At 35.2% G+C, this 21,872-nt stretch overlaps 1 protein-coding gene across 3 annotated transcripts in view; it reads left to right on the top strand.

Moving 5' to 3' along the window:
- The window catches only part of DMD (dystrophin), a 566,297-nt gene that overhangs the window by 238,876 nt on the left and 305,549 nt on the right, over positions 1-21,872 (top strand). For all 3 annotated transcript variants that reach the window (XM_054003170.1, XM_054003155.1, XM_054003164.1), the window contains one exon: positions 9,747-9,982. In XM_054003170.1, coding sequence (XP_053859145.1) covers positions 9,747-9,982 — 236 coding nt within the window. The remainder of the gene's footprint in view (positions 1-9,746; positions 9,983-21,872) is intronic.

Raw genomic sequence — 21,872 nt, forward strand, 5'->3', positions numbered from 1 at the left:
TTTCAGATTCAATTTTCTCTCTGCATATAGCTTCAGGAATCTCTGGAGGTCATTCACAGCATGTGCTGTAACACCAACAGGGAGAAGTAATGAAAAGCATCTATATAAAAAGCTGACACTCTGCCTTCCAAGCTGCATGAATAAAAACATAATAAGCAAGTTTAGAAACACAAATCTCTGTTATTCTCAGAATTTCTATTTTGATCTTTATAACATATCTTAATTTGAGGATTTGCTTCTGGTTTTTCTGACTGATGAAAAATGTATGCAAAATATACTTAAGCCACAAATGCCCAATTTGAATAAAACCAAAGGTTACACCTTTATATTTAATGTCCTGTTCTGGGGATCTGGCAGTAGGTTCCCCTTTGAAAGATCTGTAATAAACAGGTGTGACAATGCAGTTTACAAAAGGAATGTGGACTTCTATTTGTTTTTTTCAGGGCTCAGCTGATTAAATATAACTCACTCTGGGTTACAAAGAATTTTTATTGTATTCATACCTATGATGAAACATAAATCAGAAAGTCGAGAAAGGAGTTGGCTGCTTTGCTGTTATTAAAAACAATATGGAACCGGGATCTACTTGTCTATTCTGTAACTAATTATTGAAGCACAGCTGTCAAAATTTATTATGTAAATAAGATTAATGCTATCATTACTCTTTCAAAGCACCACATTCACCCATTCAATTTTTAAAATACAATTTGGTATTTTCTTCTGAGGAGTAAGGTTTGCAACTTGTTTTCTTTCATTTAATGTCTTGATCAATAGTTAGTAGCAGCAGGATATGCCAGACTTATTTTGGTTAAATCTCATGCAATGTAAATGATAGCATACTGTAGAATTATTCAGACTATAACCTAGATCCGGTGAGAGCACAGAACTAAGTTACAGTTATGGTTGGAGTTTTTTATATGTTTCCAATAATCTTGGTAACAGAATCCAGTGTTGGCAATTTTCAAAATATCTGGCAAGTATCATTTTTTAAAGCACAGATAGAATCAAAAATTTAGATTAGTTCATTCTGGAAGATATGGAAAAAGAGTTGGAACAAGATACGGAAATAGCATTCCTAGCAAAAGGGTATCCATAATAAAATGGTAGTTTATGCCCTTTTTTCAGTTTTTCTGCCTGTTTTTAGCTTTCCATCTTTAAATCACTTTTTTATAGTGTTTTCAACCTACTTTCTCTCTCTCTTTCTCACACTTCTTTTTGTTACAATAACCCAAATTACTGTGATATTTGACTGTCCAGATAGCATCAGCCTGCAAATAGCAGTAATCTCTCTATTCTGTTTCTTTTTGTATAGTAATTAGGCCTATTGACAATTACATTGTGTGAGAATCCTTTTAATTTGCTAGAATAGTAGAAAGGAACTGGTCATTCTGCACACAATCCTCTTGACCTGTCTGTTCTTTGTTGACTTGTCTCTTTAAAAGAGCAAAGCAAGCCATCTTTTCCTTGTGAAGGGAGCAGTGCTAAGGGACATCCTGGTCATGCCCTACCTGAGTCTTTGACAGCCTTCCTCACATTTCTGTCATGAGTGGGGCTGCCTCAGAGTTAGGTCTGCTCTACAGAGAAACAGCCAGCCAAAGAGTGGGAGCAGAGTGGAGGCTACAGGGAATGAGGAACGAAGCTCATAATTGCTTCTCAGGTTTCTGCCCTAGTCAGAGGACATGAGATGATGACAGAAGGACTTGCTCCTTGAACCATAGAAGGCTAAAAGGAGGAAAAGATGGCAAATGAAAACCTCTTCTATTCCAGCTGTAAAATTCTTTAGTCTGATACATATGAAGTTTATCACTGAAATATCAGACTGCTGTCTTTGTATCAGTTTGGAGCAGCAGGGGACATGCAGTGGTAGGGATAGGCAAGAAGAGATTTGCATTACTGATGTTTTTTGTTTTTTTAACAGTCAATTGGTGGGCAGACCACATTTAAGTTCTCAAAGACAGTTCTTCAAAGGGTGAAAGTAAAATAGAAGTTATTTTGACCTGAAAAGTAAGCATAATATGAGAAAACTTGACAAAGGTTTCACAAAGTAGGGCCTGGCAAGATATTTTTGCAATTATGATGAAAGAACAGAAGGTGCTTGTAGTGATTTCAGTAATTCCTTTGTCAAAACAAAGTGACAATGATGACATTGTCTTTGAACAGCTGATTTTAATCCTGCAAAATTTTCCACTTGAAGAATAAGGGTAGACTTGGACATTTTTGCATGAATTCTGTAATTCTGTTAAATTAGCTAATAACTGCACTCCAATTATTTCACAGCTTCTTTAAATCTGTTATTATGTTTATTTTTTTTTTTAACTACAAGGTACCTAGAATTCAACTGGCTTATTGTTGTTTTGTATCTGTGTACAATTTTTGCACCCTTTTTTCAGAGTTCCACATGGATAAGATAGCAATTTATGCTTGTTAAATCAATAAATAGATCTTACAAAAATTAGAAGAGGTTATTTTTATGAGACTGTAAAAGTTGGAGCTGCTTGCAGTATGTTTTTTTTCTTTATATCAAAGATTTAGCTGTGAAAATTCAGTTACATCCAATAGCAGTACACTGGAAATGTAAATTGTGTTCGTATAGATTGTCATCCAATTGAAGGCTTCATACTAAATCAAGGAACTTGTTACTTTTACTGACAAAAGGAATACTGAGAGGTGCTTGCATCATTTGTGACAGATGTTGTCACAACGTTTTTTAAAAGGCAGGTATGTGACAGAATTTGATTTTACAGCACCACAACTTCTGTAGTACAAAACATTCATTTTCATGAAACTCTTTTGTAACAACTGCTCACTGGAAAAGACTCTTATCCTTTGGAAAAAGATAAATGCCTCATGTAGTGGTATAAATAATACTGCTTTTTAAAAAAGTGTATGAAGGGTTCTTGGGCTACCTTTCTTTAGCTTCTCTTTGCTTAATTCTCACACTCACTAAAAGTGATCCGTTCATACCATAGCCTTTTGCTTTTCAATTTTTAGTGGCCCCATCAATCATGCTGAACTTTGCCTAAGGAAAGGTTCTTGGAGAATGCCATGACAATGCTATATTACTAAAAGGAGACTGAACTTTAGAGCAGTTTATCTTTCAGAAAGGATTGAATGGAACAATAGGTCCAACCAGATTAATGCTACCTCTGTTTACAGATACATATTACAATCTTCAGTTGGTCTTGTACTACTTGTCCCTGGTTGAGTCATAGTCTAATTAGAATCAAATGCTGCAGATTTAAAGTTATTTCAACCACATGTAGAGCAGTCAATTGAATTCTTTATGTACACTGTGCCAGGATTATTTCCATGTATTATCTTCTTTCTTAGCTGCTTCCTTCACAAAGAATTCTCAGTTATTACACCATTTCTAATTTGGTTTTTAGAGAGTGTTTGGGAACACAGCTGTACAGGACCACAGAAAGACTGGAAGGAATACCTGGAGGCAATCTGGTCCAACCCCCTACTCAGGCAGGATAAGCTAGAGAAGGCTACCCAGGGTGATGTTTCTGTGGCTTTTGAGTATTTCCAGGAGTGGAGATACTGCAAACTCTCTGGTTCAACCCATTGCAGGACTCATTCAAAGAGCATTTCCTGATATTCAGGGGGAACCTCCTATGTTTTAGTTGTGCCCATTTTGTTTTCACTGGTGAGCACTACTGGAAAGAGCCTGGCTCCACCTTCTGTACACCCTCCCTTCAGATATTTATATATGTTCATGAGGTCCCCCCAAGTCTTCTCTTTTCTAGGCTGAACAGTTCCTGCTCTCTCAAGCTTTTCCTCATACAAGAGAGGTCTCAGCCCCTTAATCATCATTGTGGCTGTTCACTGGTCTCTCTTCAGTAGCTCTATAGATCTCTTGTCCTAGGGATCCAAGAACTGGATACAGTTTTCCAGGTGCTAAGCAGAGGGGAAGTCTCAGCTCTGTCCACCTGGTGATGCCGACAGCTCCATCACTTTCCCAGGGTTTGAGGTGAAGCTGTTGTTCCCTGGGTCCTCCATATTATCCTTTCTGAAGACAGAAGTGACAGTTGTTTTCCTCCAGTCTTCAGACACTTCTTCCTTTTGCTGTGATCATCAAAGTTTGTAAAAAGAATCCTTGCAATAATTGCTGCCAGATCCCCCAGCACTCAACAGGTGCATCCCATCAGAGCCCATGGATTTCTTTATATGTGTCTGGTTTGCTGAAGTATTCCCCAACCTGATTCTCTTTTACAATGAGCAATTTTTTAAAACTCTGTCTTCTGTACATGGAAATTACCTTGAAGTGCCTCTTATGACCAAGGGAACTGTTATCATTCCACTTCTAGGTATCTTGCATACACAGAAAGTATTTGCAGAAGCTCTTTGCACCAACAGGTCACAATGTGAACTTTTTGCTATGTGGCACTAATTTAACTCCAGCCTAAGGTTTTACCTACATGATGATGCACACAAGCCAACTTATGTGGTTTATATCACCGAAATTCTTAGTGTTTAGTAGACTCTACCTATTTTCTCTGTTCTTCTTCCTGCTGTAGTTCAGTGGTGATAGAAGAGGTTTTCTTTACATTGAGTGAATGACATATCGAAACACACATCTTGCCGTTGTATTTGGAGCAACTTGGAAAAATGCATTGCACAATAAATGGCTTAGTCACACTCCCAGATATAAAAAGGAAGATGGTAAGAAAATTCTACCAGATCTATCCTATGACAAAGAAAGAAACGTCTGAGAAAGCTGACGCTTATCTTCCTACTATATTTAAAGTTCTGATGCTGGTTAAAAATCTAGTTATAGTAACAGTAATATTTTAGAAACAATAAGTTTTGTAATTATTTTTCAAATATAGCAGTACACATTCACTTGTAAATACTTTCCTTTTTTCTAAGCATTTTAACCTTGTCTTTTTGCTTTCTTTTGAACCTCTAAGGGTTCTTTATTTCAGCCTCTTCATCCCACTGCACAGACTATTTTAGATCTAAATTTTAATTAATAATCCCATAAACTATCAGCTTCTTTTCTTTTACCTTTAATAATTAAAATTATATATAATCCATAATGACTTGTTAAGAGTCATAAAGAACTTTTAGAATTAAAAGGTAGTCTAGGCACTTAACTTGTATATTAAACTGATAACAGTAACACATAATGTGAATGTTCTCTAAGTGTTAATGAAATTAGATATAAAACTTTTATCCATTTATAGTCTATAAAAATGGCTAGGTATGCAATATACCTGATAGAGTTACCAAGTCTTCTTTTTTCTAGGAATTTCATTTACAAAATATTCACAACTAAGAAAATCAAACATCGGTGTTTTATTAAAATAGAAAAGACTCACTTTGAAACATGATTTTTGTCCTTAAAAGCTGATTAAAATGTTAATAAAATGTTAATTTTGAGATACAATGCTCTAAGGATGCATATTTTCCACATATAGAGCTGTGGGTGGAATTTTGTTGGCAATAATTTTTGATCAACATAAAGACTTTGAGTTCAGATCACTAGAAAAAAAAAACATTCCTTGCTTTCAAACTTCAAAGTTGGTGATCCTTTTTTTGAGGTAATAAATTTATATTATTCATAATATTTAATCAGAGCTCTGTTGACCACTATTATTTTCCTTTCAGAACTCCTTTGTGACCTGGAACACCTGGCAGGTAGCTGTAGCTCCTCTGCAAGAAGTGTTACTGGCAATGAGCCACCTTGTAGGGAGGGGCTGTACTGAATGGGAGAACTTAATGTACTCTTAACTTTATTTCCTTAACACTGAAGGACATATAGAGATGATGAGTGATTCATTTATCACTGGAACAAGTCTAAATAAATCAGTCTCAGAGCTGTCTGTCCAGATCTCTCTCCAAGAAGTCTGCTTGGAGTTTAAGGATATGATCATGGATGTTCTAACTGTAGAAAACTGGTTGCAATGCCGCAGTGTAAGGGAAAAAAAAAAAAAAAAAGGCATAATTCATTTTAGTAGCTGACAGAATTTTACCTCTGTGGTGTTGTGGAGTTTAGTTTTCCAAGTCAAGCTCACAAGGATAAAGTGCTGGTAAAAAGACACAGAGATTTCCCATTAAATAAGCCAAACCTGCCTGGTGTGCAATGTGGCACCCAGTGAACTTTTTGTTTGCCTGCAGAGGGAATACTCGTTCTGCCACTAAAGAAGCCAGGATTGCCTGTGTTAAAATAGCAGATTTACTGACTGATGTTGTATAGAACAAGGTACAGATATTCTTTCTCTGCTTGCTCAGAGTGAGTGAAAGGCAGCTGAGTTTCCTTGACTAAAACAAGAACAAAGTTTAGTGGGTGCCTATTACTGCTATTCATTGCATGAAGGATTTAAGGCTAGAGTCTCCTTTAACTGGTGCTGCTAACAATGGAACTAAAAACCCAGGCTAGACCTGTAAATTGAATTAAAATGTACATCCAGTTTCTGTGTTATTTCTTCTTTGTCAAAAAGCTTTGACCTAGTAGATGTAGTTATCTTACATAGTTACAACTTAACCAGCACTAAAAGCATTTAGAAGGATGGTTAGGAACATTCCTGTGAACTAAGGCAGTTCTGATTAAAGACTGTGCCTTGAAAGAGGGTGTTTGATGGGCTTTGAAGCTTTTGAAAGCATTGTCGTTCTTCCTGTCTGTTTTGTTCCTGATCAGTCCCTAAATAAAGGGTTTTATTTGTTTTGACTTGTCAGTTTGACACTCTCTTGAAACACAACACTGAAATAAGCAGAGTAAAAGGGGGGGAAATTCTTTCCTTGCAATTGGCTTAATTCTGTTTTACTTGGGTTTGCATTCAATATTTGAATTTCAATTTCATGTCACATTCCAATTATTCTAACTCTTCAAGTTTAACATATACAGATTAATTTTAAGATACAAAAAATACCAATATACTCTCAATTTCATCAGTGCATTTTAAAGTTCAAGAACAAGTTGAAAATCACACCTATTCTGTGGTTTATTTTTCTTTTATTATTGTTCTGTGTTGTTTCCTTCTTTGTTAAGGAGCAGAACGTGCTAATGAGAAATCACCTTAAAAACTTTATATTTGTGTGATTTAATGTCTTAAATTCTACTTTTTCTTTTAGTTTTCATGCTTATCATATCACAGAAGTGAACTATTATAACCTTTCAATAAAATGAAAGATGAAGTCCTTTATTTTTTTATGACATGTCTCATTAGGGTAGAATTTATGACTCAGATATTTGAAAAAAAACCCTCAAGTTTTACATTTATAAATTAATTGTCCTGAGAAAAATCAAAAAACAAACCAAAAATAAAAAGACTCCACTAGAAGCAAAAAACTGTCCCCTTTGAGTCACAGAAACTGTCAGTGCAGTTCTGTATAAATTTTTTTCTGAAAGATCTTTTGCTACATATTGTGTTGATAATGTTGATTTATATTTGTCTATTCTTTTTATTCGCTCGTTTATACAGTTCTGTTAAATGAGCTGTGTCATATCTATGCAAGCATAAAGAAAGAGAAATATGGGATAGATACTGTTCTAAGTGGCATTTTTGTTCTGAGGGGAGATAAGTATCAGAAGTGAATCACTATAGAAACAATTTCTAAAGGTATTATTTATAAATAATTTGATAACTCAAATATTCTAATGGTCAGTCAAACTGGAACAGATTATTGCCATCCTTAGAAGATGACGGTAGATAGTGGTAGATCTTGAAGTTTTTAGAGACGATACTATACTGGATTGTTGCACTAGTACCTTATAATCTTTTTTGTAATATTTGAAGTTCCTTGATACAAAATAACTACATCAAGGAGAAAAAAAATAATAAAACAAAACCACACAAAAACCAACCCAATGGATTAAAAAAACCCAAAACCCATAAGCCAAATCCAGATCAGTAAACCCATAAATATTAGAGGATTAGAAGCACTCTTTTATGAAATGGCTGCCACTGGGGGAAAAAGAAATAAATAGATATTAATTGGTGAACTTGTGATTGTGTACTCAGGTCAAAATACGTGAGATGCAAAGAGGTGCCTAAGTCTACTGATGGATGTCCCAGTTTAGAAAATTGTTCTTCAATTTACCTGAATACTGATGAGGAGAAAATTTCCTCTGAGTTGAGAGAACTTCTGTTTAACCTATGTGAATGCCAAATTAGGCAACTGTTTTCCTGCTGTCTAAGAATGTCTGAGGTCACAAAGGATATATGAGGCCTTGGCTTTATGGACAAATTGTTAAACCCTGACCTACTACCTGGGTTTTCATGTTTCAAATAGACTTTTCTGCAAAGGCATGAATGTCAATGAAAATTCATTAAACTCTCAAAGGTGATAGCAATTTAAAAACAAAACAAAACAAAAAACTAAATGTACATGGGGTTACACTGTCCTGGTGTTTTGATTTGCTCTTGTTGAAGACAAGCTATCTCACAGGAAGAGGACAGGAAACTGATTTTCTCTACTCTCTAAGACGGCTGGGAAAAATGCAAAGAACCCCATTTCAGTCCTTTAAAAATTACTGTTTGGTGGTTCAATGCTAGAAAATGTAGAATACACTCCACAGAACTTTTATTTCAGCCTTCCTGGTTTAGTTATTGCTGTTTCAACAGCTGATTTAGATAGAGATTCTAAAGTGTAGGTAATTAGTTTCTTTTCTGTGGAAGCTCAGTGGAATACTGTGGAATACTGTGGAAGCTCAGTGAAGCAATGACCTGTGTTTTTCTGTTTTCTCTGTTTTAGTTTTTCTTCTTTGATTGATCTTTTTAAAAAATGAGAAATAAAAAACAAAATATAATTTAGTGTAGCCTCATCTGCAATAATATTGTGCATGAGGAATTGCTTTTGCTTCATTAACTGAAGGTCAAAAATAGCCCAACGGTTCATAGCCATCTCTTTGTAAATAGCAAAAATCAAAGAGAAAAATCAGTCTTGAACTTCTGTATGGCTTTATGTTCCAAACTTCTCTGTCCAATGGTGTGTGTCTGTGGCACCTCTCATCATTTTTACTGCAGAGACAGAAATGCTGCTTCGGTGTTGGGTTCTTTCCCATTCCAAGCAATGAATAATTTACAGATTATTTAAAAACCATAGCTAATAGATCTGGAAAAGACACTAAGAAGAAGATGTGTCTGTTTTCCCCTAAAAGAAAGAAAAATAATCCACAAATAACCAAATAATATTTTGAAGTTATGAGGTGGAAAAGCAAACAACTAGTCAAGGCTGAATTTCTTGTATAAGCTTCCATATTGGCCACAGAGCCTATGGGAAGCACTTGGTAATAACAGCAAGTGAGAAGATTTTTGATCAGACAATTTCACAGCTACACAGTGACTTGGACAGAGTGAATGAAACTTGTTTCTAAATACATGGTCAAGCTATGATATGTTCCATAGTCCAACTAACATTTTTCAATCTGTCTTCTGGCAGAGAGAGATTTGACCACTACTAGATTTTGGGGAAATTACTCATGCTTCAATGACCTTTAGCAAGGGGTTCTTATTAAGCTGTGAACACAGTTAGCTTTGTCCAGCTGGTCTTCTAAGGATGGAATTTGAATATGCTGAGAATGCTGGATTTTAAGCAGATATTATAATAGAAATATTGTGGAAAAAATTAATTAATATTTTCTTTTAGTTTTGATTTTCGTATTTTCAGTAGAGATAATATTAAGAAATAGGCTTATTTCTATCTTATCCTTTCTATGGCATAAATTCTGAAATACTGAAATAAACATTTATCATAGTTCATTTATTCAATAACTTAAGCTTTTTTTTTTTTTCTTTCAGTAACTCCTGGTGAAACTGTTGCTGTGGATACACAAACCAGGGTAACCAAGGAAACCACCACCTTCAAACCAGAAATGCCATCTTCTGTGCTTTTGGAGGTTCCAGCCTTGGCTGACTTCAATAAGGCATGGGCAGAACTCACTGACTGGCTGTCTCGACTGGATCGAGAGATAAAATCTCAGAGAGTGAAAGTAGGTGATCTTGATGACATCAACGACATGATCATCAAACAAAAGGTATGAGAAACACTGATTTTTCAAGTTGAAAGCCTCATGATCTTTGTTCTGTATTAAATCCTTTCAATGAGGAACACAGGAAAGATGATAGGCTGCAATACGTGTAGTTGTCACTTTAACTACTTTATCCCATGAACACAATTATTGGACAAAATGTTTAGATAATTAATTGAGGAGGAAAGAAAAAGCATTCACTATTTTCTCTGGTATTTGAAGCAGATCTCTCTATCTTTCTGTTTGTGTTGTAAGAGTATGCAAGCCAATGGTTGAAATATAAACTTTATGAGAATAAAGGAATTGCATAGTAAGCTCCAGGTTGCCAGGAAGAAGATGACCCTGTTTCACACCTTCTTCTTATGTTACTTCTTAATAACTTTTTGAGAGCTTTTCATGCTGCTGATCTTGGTTTATCAAAGGCTCCTCAGTTGTCTTAAGAAAAAGAGTAGCTCATTAATGCAATTGTTTTGTCAGCAAAACTGCATCACTGCATCACTTACCTTTGAAAACACAGAAAAATAGGGAAATACATGTTTTAGGAGAAAAAAGGCTAAATTTTAGCTACCCAGTAGTAATAAAAGTAATTTTGTGTTGTATAGCTCTAAAGTAATTACCTGCCTTCTAGATTTAGCATTGTTCAATATAAAAGATTTGCCTTGGCTGCACAAAACTTTTCAGTGCTAAATTTCCATTCAGTTCAGTTCTAAACTGAGTTTAGGATTCCCAATTATAAGATTCTGTTGTTTTTTCTCATCATCTTCCTCCTCATAAAAAAAAAATCTGATTTATTATAAGGAAGATATTGATATTCTTTCTCTTTGCTTGAACTAGAAATAGAAGGAGAAAAAATGTATACATGTTATTGAGACTCTGTACTGAGAGTACATTTTAAAGAAAATATACTGATGTCTCATGGGATTCATTTTGCTTATTTTCTTATACTTCCTTTTTTCCCCAGTGTTTTAAACTATTTTTGAAAAATTTGGCTTGCTTTACCATCTAGATGATGAACATGTTAGTTTCATCTTGATTAATAATGATTATATTTACTAAGCAGAATTACATACTGCTTCATTAATAAAAATACCTTAAAACAGAATGGATATAAGTGATAATTCCAGCGCCATCTGCACAGGGCATTGGGTTAAAATAGTTGTTATGTCATGTGAGAAGGTTGATGGGCAAAGAAGACTTGTTTACACATTATCTTCTAGTGTTTATCAGAATAATATTGGTTTTAAAATTTCATATTGTCAAATACTTGGTTCAGCATTATTCAGTTTTCTTACTTATACCTCACTTTAGCATATTATTCTGGCAGGCAAAATCCATAGTTTGTTTCCTTCTGCAGATGTGTTTTACTTAAATATGAGATCAAATTATTAACTCTTCAGAATTTCAGTTAATATTATATATGTTTTAAAATTAACTACTTTGTATTTGCATTTTTTCTTAGTTCAAGGCTAAAATATTTTAACACTGCTGCAGTCTGTTCTTGGCTGGGTAGCCCTGTCTCTTTTTTGATGCCATGCTGTGCTGGTAACAAAACCAGCAGGAAAACTCTTTTTTGTCATGCTTACCTCTCTAATTGGCTGTGCAACAGAATGTGACATTTAATATATTCTCTGATGAAATGGAAGAACCAATGTCTATATATAGACTGCAGTTCTGTTAGCTGTCTCCTTCTTCTCTAATGATCATCTTAATATCACTTAAAACATGGAAATGAATGCCATGAAATATTTCATTCTTCTTGTAAATCTATCACTGGATTATTAGGTGAGATTAGCACAGACAATTTTCACAACTGAGAAAGAATTTTTAGGTTTCTCAAAAAAAAAAAAAAAAAAAAACAAACCTGAAACAAACAACCTACCCTGCATTCTAATGTGGGGAGTGTCTGCAGCAGTCTGTGAGCTGATGAAGTTGGACGTGTGGGTACTTGACTAATCCAAAAAGTCACGCCAGATATGATCTAAGTTGGAAATCCAAAAGTAGTGCTTACCTCCCCTGATCTGTACATTCCCTAGAAGATTATAGGGATATATTTCCTGTGGTTGTAATTTAAAAGTCATTGAAAGTCACCACACTGAATCGTGGTTTATTTGGAGAATTTATTGCATCTTTACAGGTATCTCAGTAAGATTTAATGAAAGTTCCATCCTTGTAGATTGACCTGGGTATTTTTTTAAGTAATTTCTTAGACTTTAAGTGTAAAATACCATCTAAACACAGCCAAATACTTCCCTTATAAAAATGCATCATTACAGGGATAAATGCTTAAAGAAAACTGTTTCATTATAAAGCATCTCTAGTTGCTCACCCAGAATTTAGAATGCGTCAAACAGCTCATCCTGTTGTTGTGTTACCAAACCCTTACTGGTTTTGGGTTTTGTTTCCATTTCATGTTTCATTCAAAGCAGAGAGCCGCATTTCTAATAATAAATTGCGATGCGAGAGCAAACATTTTAAAAGAAAAGAAATCCCACATCCTAGCAGTGTATGTAACAGGTCAATTTTCCAAATTTTCAGGTAAAAATAAGTGACCTTAGGTTGTCCTTTCTTTCACAGGAGCATGTAATGTTGTTGAAGCTCCATTTCTGAGGGCATTTTGGTTAAGTTCCCTTCAATCTGATTGTGTAAAGGATCACAGACACTAACTTCACCATATTTTTCCTCCATAAACGTTTAAGACATCATTAGCCCTCACTTGAACTTTGCTTGGAGCTGATCTCAGTGAATTGGCACTCTTGTGTGAATAGCACATAGACTGGTTAATTATAGGACAATAAAACTCAAAAAAAGACAACTATTTTTAAAAAAGGTTTATTTTAGTGGCAGCTTCCCCTTAATGAAAGAAACAATACAAATTAAATTCTCCTAAGTGGTGCATATAATATATAGTAAAAGTAGTATACTAAAAGAGTAGCATAATGACTACTCATTTTTAATATATATAGTTAATCTTTCAGTCAAATTAGTGGTATACTTCAAGCAAATGCATTACATATTTTAGTCATCTACGATTGTGTATAACTTGTTAAACTCTGTATAATTAAACTAAAAGACACTAATAACGGTTTAGTAAAGATATCTAATACTAGCATTAGTGTCATCCGTGTTTTCATTAAAGGAGAATTATTATATTTTTCTCATCTGCTTGAAGAATGATGTTTTGTAGGATTTGATCCTTAAACAAAGAAATGTAGGGCAGGCTGATGAGAGACTCCTGTTGTTTCTTAATATGAGAAATAATGCAAATAAAGTTCATGGGAAAGTCCATGGCTGTATAATATGCCATGAAGTAGGGAGGTGAGGGACATGACAAACCATGGTTTACCCAGTTGCTTCAATTCACTGTCCTTACTACAAAACGATCAACATGCTTCATATTTGAAGGTCAGGTGGGGGTTCTTCATAAAAGAGAACATTGTGATGAACAGGATGATAAAATCAATTTTGCTACATTTTAGAAAAATGGAAACCTTACTTAAGATGCCAACAAGCCTTTGCTCAGAAACTCTCTGCTTTGGCATCCTATTTTGAGAAAGGTTTGCAGCAGGAATAGCTTTCTACTGAACATAGTGAATCATGGAGGCTGTGCAAAGCTTAAAGTTAATTAACAATGCTGTTCAAAGAGATCAGGTACTATAATCTCCTTAAATGTTGAATTCTGTCCATGGATTTTGCCAAGGTATGCTGTCCATCCAAATTTTTTTAACATACGTAGTTGAAAGCATGGCTTTTTATTGCACTGGATGAATATAGATTTTATTTAGTAAAAGGTATTATAATAAGTAACATTACTAATGAATGGGACTACAATTTTCAATGCCTGCTTTTATTCATTGATCTAAGGGTTGAATAGGTTGAATCTTCACTTTTAGGTGCAGTGGAGGGGATTGATCTGAAAAAAACAGTATTTATGTAGAATGAGACCAACCTAGTTACTGAGACTTTTAAGCAGAGAAGAGAAAAAGATACTTTCAGGTAATGATTTGTGTCATCCAAAAGTAGTCATCCAAAGAGATGTAGAGAACTTATTTCTGTCTAATTAATTTGTCACTATTCAAAAAAAGGTAAGTTTGATCATCTGTCAGTTAGAGAAGTAAACAAATCTTGAATGAGGAAATGCTTTCACTTTTAATTGTAAATGATTTTTCAATAGTTGAGAATATTTTCCAGAAAATGGATAGTAAAATGGCAGTTAAGGAAAAATATTTGTTTATAAACTGCAGAAAAAAAGAGTAGGCTTAACTTACATTCATTCCTCTTGTATGAGTATTTTTTCTTCTATGCTTTCCCATGGTTACATACCATGCATTTTGGTATACAACATAAATGAGCATTTTCATATGCAACCTTACAATTAATATTGAGATAGAGCAGAAGAAGGGGAAGTTTTCTGTCCAAACTGTGTTCCAACATCCATTTATGTGGAAATAAAAATATAGTTTTCCAAACTTATATCCTGTTATTACAGAAGCAACTGTAAGTTCCAAATTAAAATTTGCAGTTCTGCATTACTGGGTGTGAATCAGTGTACTCTAGATGTGCCTGTCTTGAATGAGAAGTTGCAGTTACAGACAAAGGCTTTTGCTCTGTCCATATAGCTTTTGTCAGAAGTGTGAGCTGTAGGCAAGGTGGAGTCTTCACCCTTTTGGCTAGTGTACTTTAAGGTCTACAGAGTTTTGCAGAAGTTTCATTTTAGTGACAAATGCATAAAAATATCCATGTAGTGCATCCTCAGATAATGTACTGTAAAAGACCATGACAGAAGATTTTACACTTGGATCTGAACATTTCCAGTTCCTGTGATGTGCTTAAAGGGAGGAGTTTGCTAGTACAGAATCCAAGTGTGGTGCCAGCTAGTTGGGAATTTGCATTCACACTTTCTGAATAAAACTTCAAGAGCATATTTGCCCCATCCCTTGCTCTGTGCTGTCATGATGCTTTGAGGGTTGTTTTCAAATCTTCTAGGATCTTCTTTTTCCATATGAATACACAACTGCAGACATTCCCTGTGTCACCGTTGGACCAGGATAAACTATCCTGATAAAGTAGGGCTGGAGCTGAAACTGATTCTGCAGCATGTTGGATGGTTCATTGGTATTTTTGTGCATCCTCTCTGATACCATAACCCTACAGATGACTTTATGATTTAAGTGGTGTGCAAAACCTCACTTACCTCTATGAAATTCACTCTAGGATATAGGTGCTCAGGAGACACTATCATTATTTTATGTGTATTTCAGAGTGTTATTGTTGTTGTATTTAATATGGGATATCTAGTGGAATTCTTTTATGTTGTCATGCTGTTGCACTTCTGAAATTACTTCTAATTTATGAAAGTACTGGAAATCTGGTTTCAGTTTTTGAAGTGAATAAAAAAACTAATAAATGAACAGATTTCTAAATAGATTAATGTGTTATTATGAATTTAAAATTACAAGATTTGTGGTCCTGAAAGGCTCTTGCTTTTTTGCAGAATAGAGGAAAATTAAAAGTGTCTATCAGCCTTCCAGTTTCTTTCTAAAGGTTAGAAAATGCAGTAGGATGCTCTAGAGGGCCTGGAAATCTGAGTCTTTAAAGGGAAAGGGAAGAAAAAAAGATCTATTAGTTGGAAAATTGGACCTCAAGGGATATAGAATATGTGTCAGGAGACTATTTTTTTAATACTTTGTTGAACAAAAAGACAGCTGATATTTTAAACTACCTTGGCCATCTCATTACTGTGTGTTACAGAGTAGATTTGTTTTCTGCAACAGTAAAAAAAATGTCTAAACACTGTCTTTCGGAGCATGATTAAAAGCTATTTCTTTATTTCTCTATTATGTTAATTATTAGGACATGCATAAAAGTTGTACCTCTCTAAGGATCTGATTCTAAACTCATTGAAGTAAAAGAGTTACTTTCATCATTTTTCAATTAGTTTTCAGTCAGGCTGTAGATCACCACCAAACAAAAAACAATATAACAGATGTGCCTATTCCTCTTTTTTCTTTTATTGGCTTATTGTGAAATATTTGAGGGGATTTTTTTACAATTCTGGAGAAAGATAAATTATCATGATGAAGACAACTGGCATCCTGTTCAGCAGGGAAAGGATAAGAGTGTAGCAACTCAATTTTGTTTGCATCAACATGCTGAGTATTAGAAGTATCAGCTTTTCATTAGGGCTGCATTTTTGCATTTTTTTCAGTAGCATTTTTTTTTATTTTTAATTTCTGAGTCTGACCTATGTTATAAGTATAAATCACCTATTCCAGCAACACTGGATCTTACATGCTCTACTTTTTTTGATTCAAATAATACTTTCATTTTGTGCTTTCATTCCACCAGTACATGCAGCTCAGAGACCCTGCTGCATGAGCTCCTCTACAAATCCACCATGGGTATGGAAAGGCTTTTACAGCTGTGTGCTGTCCACAGAGACATGGGAAAATCCTGCTGTGCTGGAAAGTGTAAAAACTCCCTAAACCCTCATGAGTTCTATGTGTGCCCAACCAGCATAAAAATGCCTAACTAGATTCTGGGCTGAATTTAATACAGCCCTCACCAATATGTTGATGGAACGGATCATTCCTCTTTAATCAACCTTTGGGAAGCATCTGGAGTTATGTGTCTGGTTTGGGCTGCACAGTGTGCAGGAAAGACATGCAGGGAGTCCAGTGAAGAGCCAGTAATGTGGTCAGGGGCAGGACTTGATAAATGAGGAGGGGCTGAACTGGGCTTGCTTAGCCTGGACAGAGCTCAGGAGGCACCTGCTTGCTCTCTGCAGCCATGAGATGGGAGCCTGTAGAGGAGACAGAGCCAGACTCTTCTTAAAGGTTCCCCGGAAGAAGGATGAGAGACAACAGACACATGCTGCAGCAAAAGGAATTCTGATGAAATACTACGAGAAAAAATGTGCATGATGAACATAATGAAACATTGGAACAAGCTGTCCAGAGATGTCAAGGATTCTCCATCCTTGGAGATATTCATAACAAAACTGCATAGGGCCTTGTGTGACCTCTTGATGTGACTGAATTTGGCCACATTTGAGCAGTAGCTGAGCAAGATGATCTGCAAAGGTGACTTCCAAGAAAAATTATTCTGTCATTATATAAATACTATTCTCAAATATGGATTCTGTGTTCTATACCTTGTCAGTGAAACATGCTTTAAATTAAGGAAATCATGGCTTTCTTTCCTGCTTTGTAACCCTCCCACATCAGCTGTGATTTGCTTTAAGGACTGGAGAAGTCCTGTTAAAATTTAGACAATTTATTTTTTAGTTCTAGATAGTTGTGAGGATCTGCTAAGACAGTTACACAAATTTTAGGGGGCTTTATTTTTGTACCAATATTGATATATGTTATTAGAAGTAGCAACAAGAAAATATAAGAGTGGCTTTGGTTTTATTCAGAAATTGTGGGAAATATAAAAGCAGCTTGTTTCTAATAATGATGCAATGTATAAAATTCTAATCTAGCTATAATCATAAAATGCAAATTAAAACTAGGGGGAACAATTGTATATTTGCTCATTTAATATGTGAGGAAATGGTATTCCTCTTCAAGAAATACGTTTTTTTCTGTAAGAAAATAAAAACATCTAATCCCAGCAGACCTCCCTAATGAAGCTGATCTTGAAACACAGTTCTTTTATGTGGAAAAGAAAATGACCCCAGAATTTAAACTAAAAAATCTGTGATCTTGAAATGTGCCCTACTGGTTTCTCAATGTGCCAAGAGTATTCTGATACTTCTATAAACACATCCAAATACTGATATAGATTCAGGGTTTTGCTAGCAGATGGACAATTCCCTCTTGAGGCTGAACAGCCAGCAGTGACATTATCATCCTTTTTCATGAAGGGATTGTTTAAAAAAACGTCACTAGATTTTAAAAAATGTAGTATAAGCTTTAAAATAAGTCGTTTCTAGTAACTTAGCTGTACTGCAGTAAGCACAATTCTTGGAATTCCGCTTTCTCTTTTCCCAGTAGAATTCTATAATAAATTTTTGCACTTAGAGAAGCTCTCATGGAGAGTTCTCAGTTGATTTACATGTAGATATTGTTTTATAACACTCATGTTAAGTAATAAAAACCACTCAAATAATACATTTCACTCAAATGCAAGGAGACAAACATCTTAACTCACTCCAGTGCAATATTTAAATTTTGTGCTATGTAGAGCTGCTTACAAGTGAAAGGGAGAATTTAAAAAAAACACTGTAAGAGAGGCTTAAAGGCATATTTCTATTCAGGAGCATCCATTACTTGAAAAATATTCTCTATTCCCTAACCATTATACACTTTTGTTTTTCATGTGACCCACCACGAGCTATGTGCTGTCACTAGATTTAAGGTATATGAACAGTAAGTTCCTTTGGTTCTGGGAAGGCAGTGAAATAGTGGGGGATAGAACTGCACCTTGCAAAGTTGGCACTATGGGGGGAATTCAGGAAAGAGGAACACTGTGCTTGGAATTTGTTTCCCTTGGCCCCACCTTCTTCACCTTTGTGGAACATGGCCTGTTTTCTGCTGTCTGGAGTCACCTTTGGCTCATCTCTTCTTCAACATATTCTCCTTTTGCGTCTACTAAATTGAATTTTATATGCAGAAGGTAAGGACAAAATGTCTGATTTTGCCTAGCCCATCAAACATTTGTTAATGATGAGCAACATGGTGAAGAAGCTTTAGATTTTAGCACTTCAAGACCCTCTTTTCCTTTCATTAGTTGGGGATGCTGGGAGATAGGGTTTTATGTTTATTTTTTCTTTTGTTTGATATAGATCAAATAGGAATAAAATTTGTTTTATTCAATATCCTTCATTACTGTAAAAATAAAATCAAAAAACTTCTTATTAGCAGGCAGAAAATTTACAGTGTAAATAAAATATTAATTTTTCAGGCTACTGCTGCAATGAAATCCTAGAAAATGGCTGAATGCACATGCAGCTTAAAATACAAAAGTACTTCCACTAAAAGCAATAGGACTGTTTTCCTCAAGAAAGAGACATTAAAGTATTTTTCCAAATTGAAAAAGAGAATTCAGCTCTTCATGTAATCAAGTGCTGAAGGAGTACTTAATTAAAAAAAACCTGGTTTTGTAGTAAGTGTTGACCATTTCACATACTCCAGGCTCTCATCTGTCTCTGTTGCCAGCTGATACAATAAGCAAGGTAACAAATCAATCTCAGAACTGTATTCTGCTGCTTTTGTGGACCATTTTTCTTAGTAAGCTAAAAGATCAATTTAACTGCTCACCAAGGCACTCCTAATGGTCAGATGCTTTCTGCCTACAGGAAGGATTTTCTCCAGCCAAATATGAGAGTCATACCTGAGATTTAGTCACTTCAGCCAGTTCCCAACTTCCTTTTTCATGCTTCTGGCTTTGTCAGATTTTCCAGATGAATTGTTAAATATGGAATTCACCCTGGGTTTCATGCAGTGAGGTGAGGGGAATTGTTTCCTGGAGTGGCTTCTTTCTCTCAATACACAAGCTCAGGTGTAAATACTTACCTCCATTTGGTCTCACTCATCTCCACCCCTGTGGAGGAGAAGTTTTCTGCTGGAAAACATGACAGGGCCAGAACGTTCCACTGGGAACGAAGCAACTCAATGACTGTCCCAAGGAGGATTCCTGACACAACCCTGCAAACCAAGCACTTTTCCTGGATTGTGAAACAGCCAGTCCCTACCATTTGTTAGCACAAATAAGCTTCTGGATATCCAGACCAAAGGCACTGATTTTACTCTATTGGGACACTGAAGAACTCCCTGATTTATCTCTCTTCCTCTATCCATTTCTTTTGTCACCCCTGAAGGCCACAGTTCCAAGTTTTAGTTTAATTTGATTTTAGTATTAAAAAAAAACCCAACTCAACCCCACAAAACAAAACTACAAAAAATAGTGTTCTAATATGAGCAATGGTAAAGTGAAAAGCTGTATTTTGATACTCAAAGTGGCTTCTTTTTGATGCTTTAACAGAACAGCTTGACACTTTCCTTCTGTGAGAAACAAAATTAGGATCAGCAGTTGTTTCTAATTAGAGGAGAAGCTGGTTTTGATATTTTGGAAAAAAATGGTTCTAAGGTAACACAAGTACTCTGTTTTATTTTTCCTTCATGTTCAGAGAAATATCTGATATGTTTTTTGACCAAAAAGCAGGGAAGTTAAAATGAAGAAATAATAAGAGAAGGTGAATTTCAGCATTTTCCTCTTTGTGGGAAGAATGATGTTTTTCTGGGCTATTGTGAGTTACCAGTTATGTCTCACTGCATATGTCATGGAATCTTTTATTCAAAGAGACAGTTTTGAAGGTGGCATGATGTATGATGATATCTCAGGGTAAATGTCCAACCTTTTGACATATGTTTGACCATTTTCCTTTCTGGTATTTAATCAGTGTGTCTTAAATTCCTGTTGTGCATTGGGATTAGCACTGATAACATTTTTAAATGTTATTATAAATCCTTCTACTCCTTCATATGTGGTCCATATGGCATAATATTTCTGATGAAAACCGGTATATGTGGCACACTCCTATAATGTCATTCAGATGTAGGATTCAACTCTGACAGAGTGGTTGTGTTTTGCAGAGAAATGATGGTGCATCAGAAAACATAAAAACTATTAGCTTTTTTGCTGGTAGTGTGGTTTGGGGTGGGGCTTCCCTCCCACCTGGACCTGTCACTGAGGCATGTGATAAAAAACAACTCTGATGCTAGGGAACCACATCGTATCTGTGCTCACTAGATGACAACTGTGAAAGCTTGGCATCAAAGTGCTGTGAGACAGTTGATAAAATCAACTCCCTCAGCCATTTGTATTTTGTATTCTTTGACTAATTTGGAGGAAAAAAAAAAAAAAAAAAAAAAAAGCAAATTCAGTATTTATTTACTAAAGAGGGTTTCCCATGCACTTTTTTACAAGTCACGGGGAAGTTCTTTGGAGGCAGCAGAATCTGAATTGGGACTGAGCACAGCCATGTGGCCCTTCTGGTCAGTGACTGTAATATGTATATCAGGCCTGATGTTGTGAGCCCAAAAATAACACTTCTGTGTTCCTGTACTAAATGTTCCAGAGCTACACAAACCTGCAATATAATCCACAACAGACATTGTTGATATGAGTGATTTAGAGACAGAAGGGTTCACAAAAAAGAATTAATGGTATTTTGTGCATTTAAATTATAGTACTGATAAGGTGCATGTGGATGAAAAAACTTGCATATTTATATGGAATTTCTACCAGGATTTAGATCATTGTTCTGAGCTAAGCAAAAAAGGTGAAATTGTCTCACTTGTCTTGTGATTATGGTTAAGAGAAGACAAGAATGATGGATTAAATGTAGGTGGAGAGGAAAGTTAAGGAAAACCAATGTAATTGTTGAATTGGAAAAGTTTGCAAGACTCTTAGTTTGTCTTCTCTAAGACAGTTGTATAAAGGTCTGTGTTGGTGAAGTGTAAAAATTCAGGGAAGGAGAAAAATTACATAGAAATAACATAGAAATGCTCTTGTTTTTTATCTAGATTAGTATATGCAAATTTAATATCACCATATTTCCCTCCCCCATCTCCTCCTCTTCCTGCTAGACTGCAGAAGTATTTAGGAAAAACATCACCTGCCATCTGAGAAGGATATCTTACAAGTATCTTTCTTTGACTCTTTCTAGCCACATATGCTGAGATTAAATAAGATCTTTCATATTGAAACTTCTATTCAGTGATGTTAGTTCATTTTGTTTATTAGTTTCTATGTTTTAATTAATTTTTTCCCAATTTTTCTTATCAAGGTGTGATTAATCTATTTTACTTAATTATGATAGTTTTTGTACGAATTTAATAATTTTGTATGACTCTAATAATTACAATGGTTTATACATAAGCCAGAATTGTAA

The sequence above is a fragment of the Vidua macroura genome, chromosome 2 (assembly GCF_024509145.1).
Source record: "Vidua macroura isolate BioBank_ID:100142 chromosome 2, ASM2450914v1, whole genome shotgun sequence".
Lineage (NCBI taxonomy): Eukaryota > Metazoa > Chordata > Aves > Passeriformes > Viduidae > Vidua > Vidua macroura.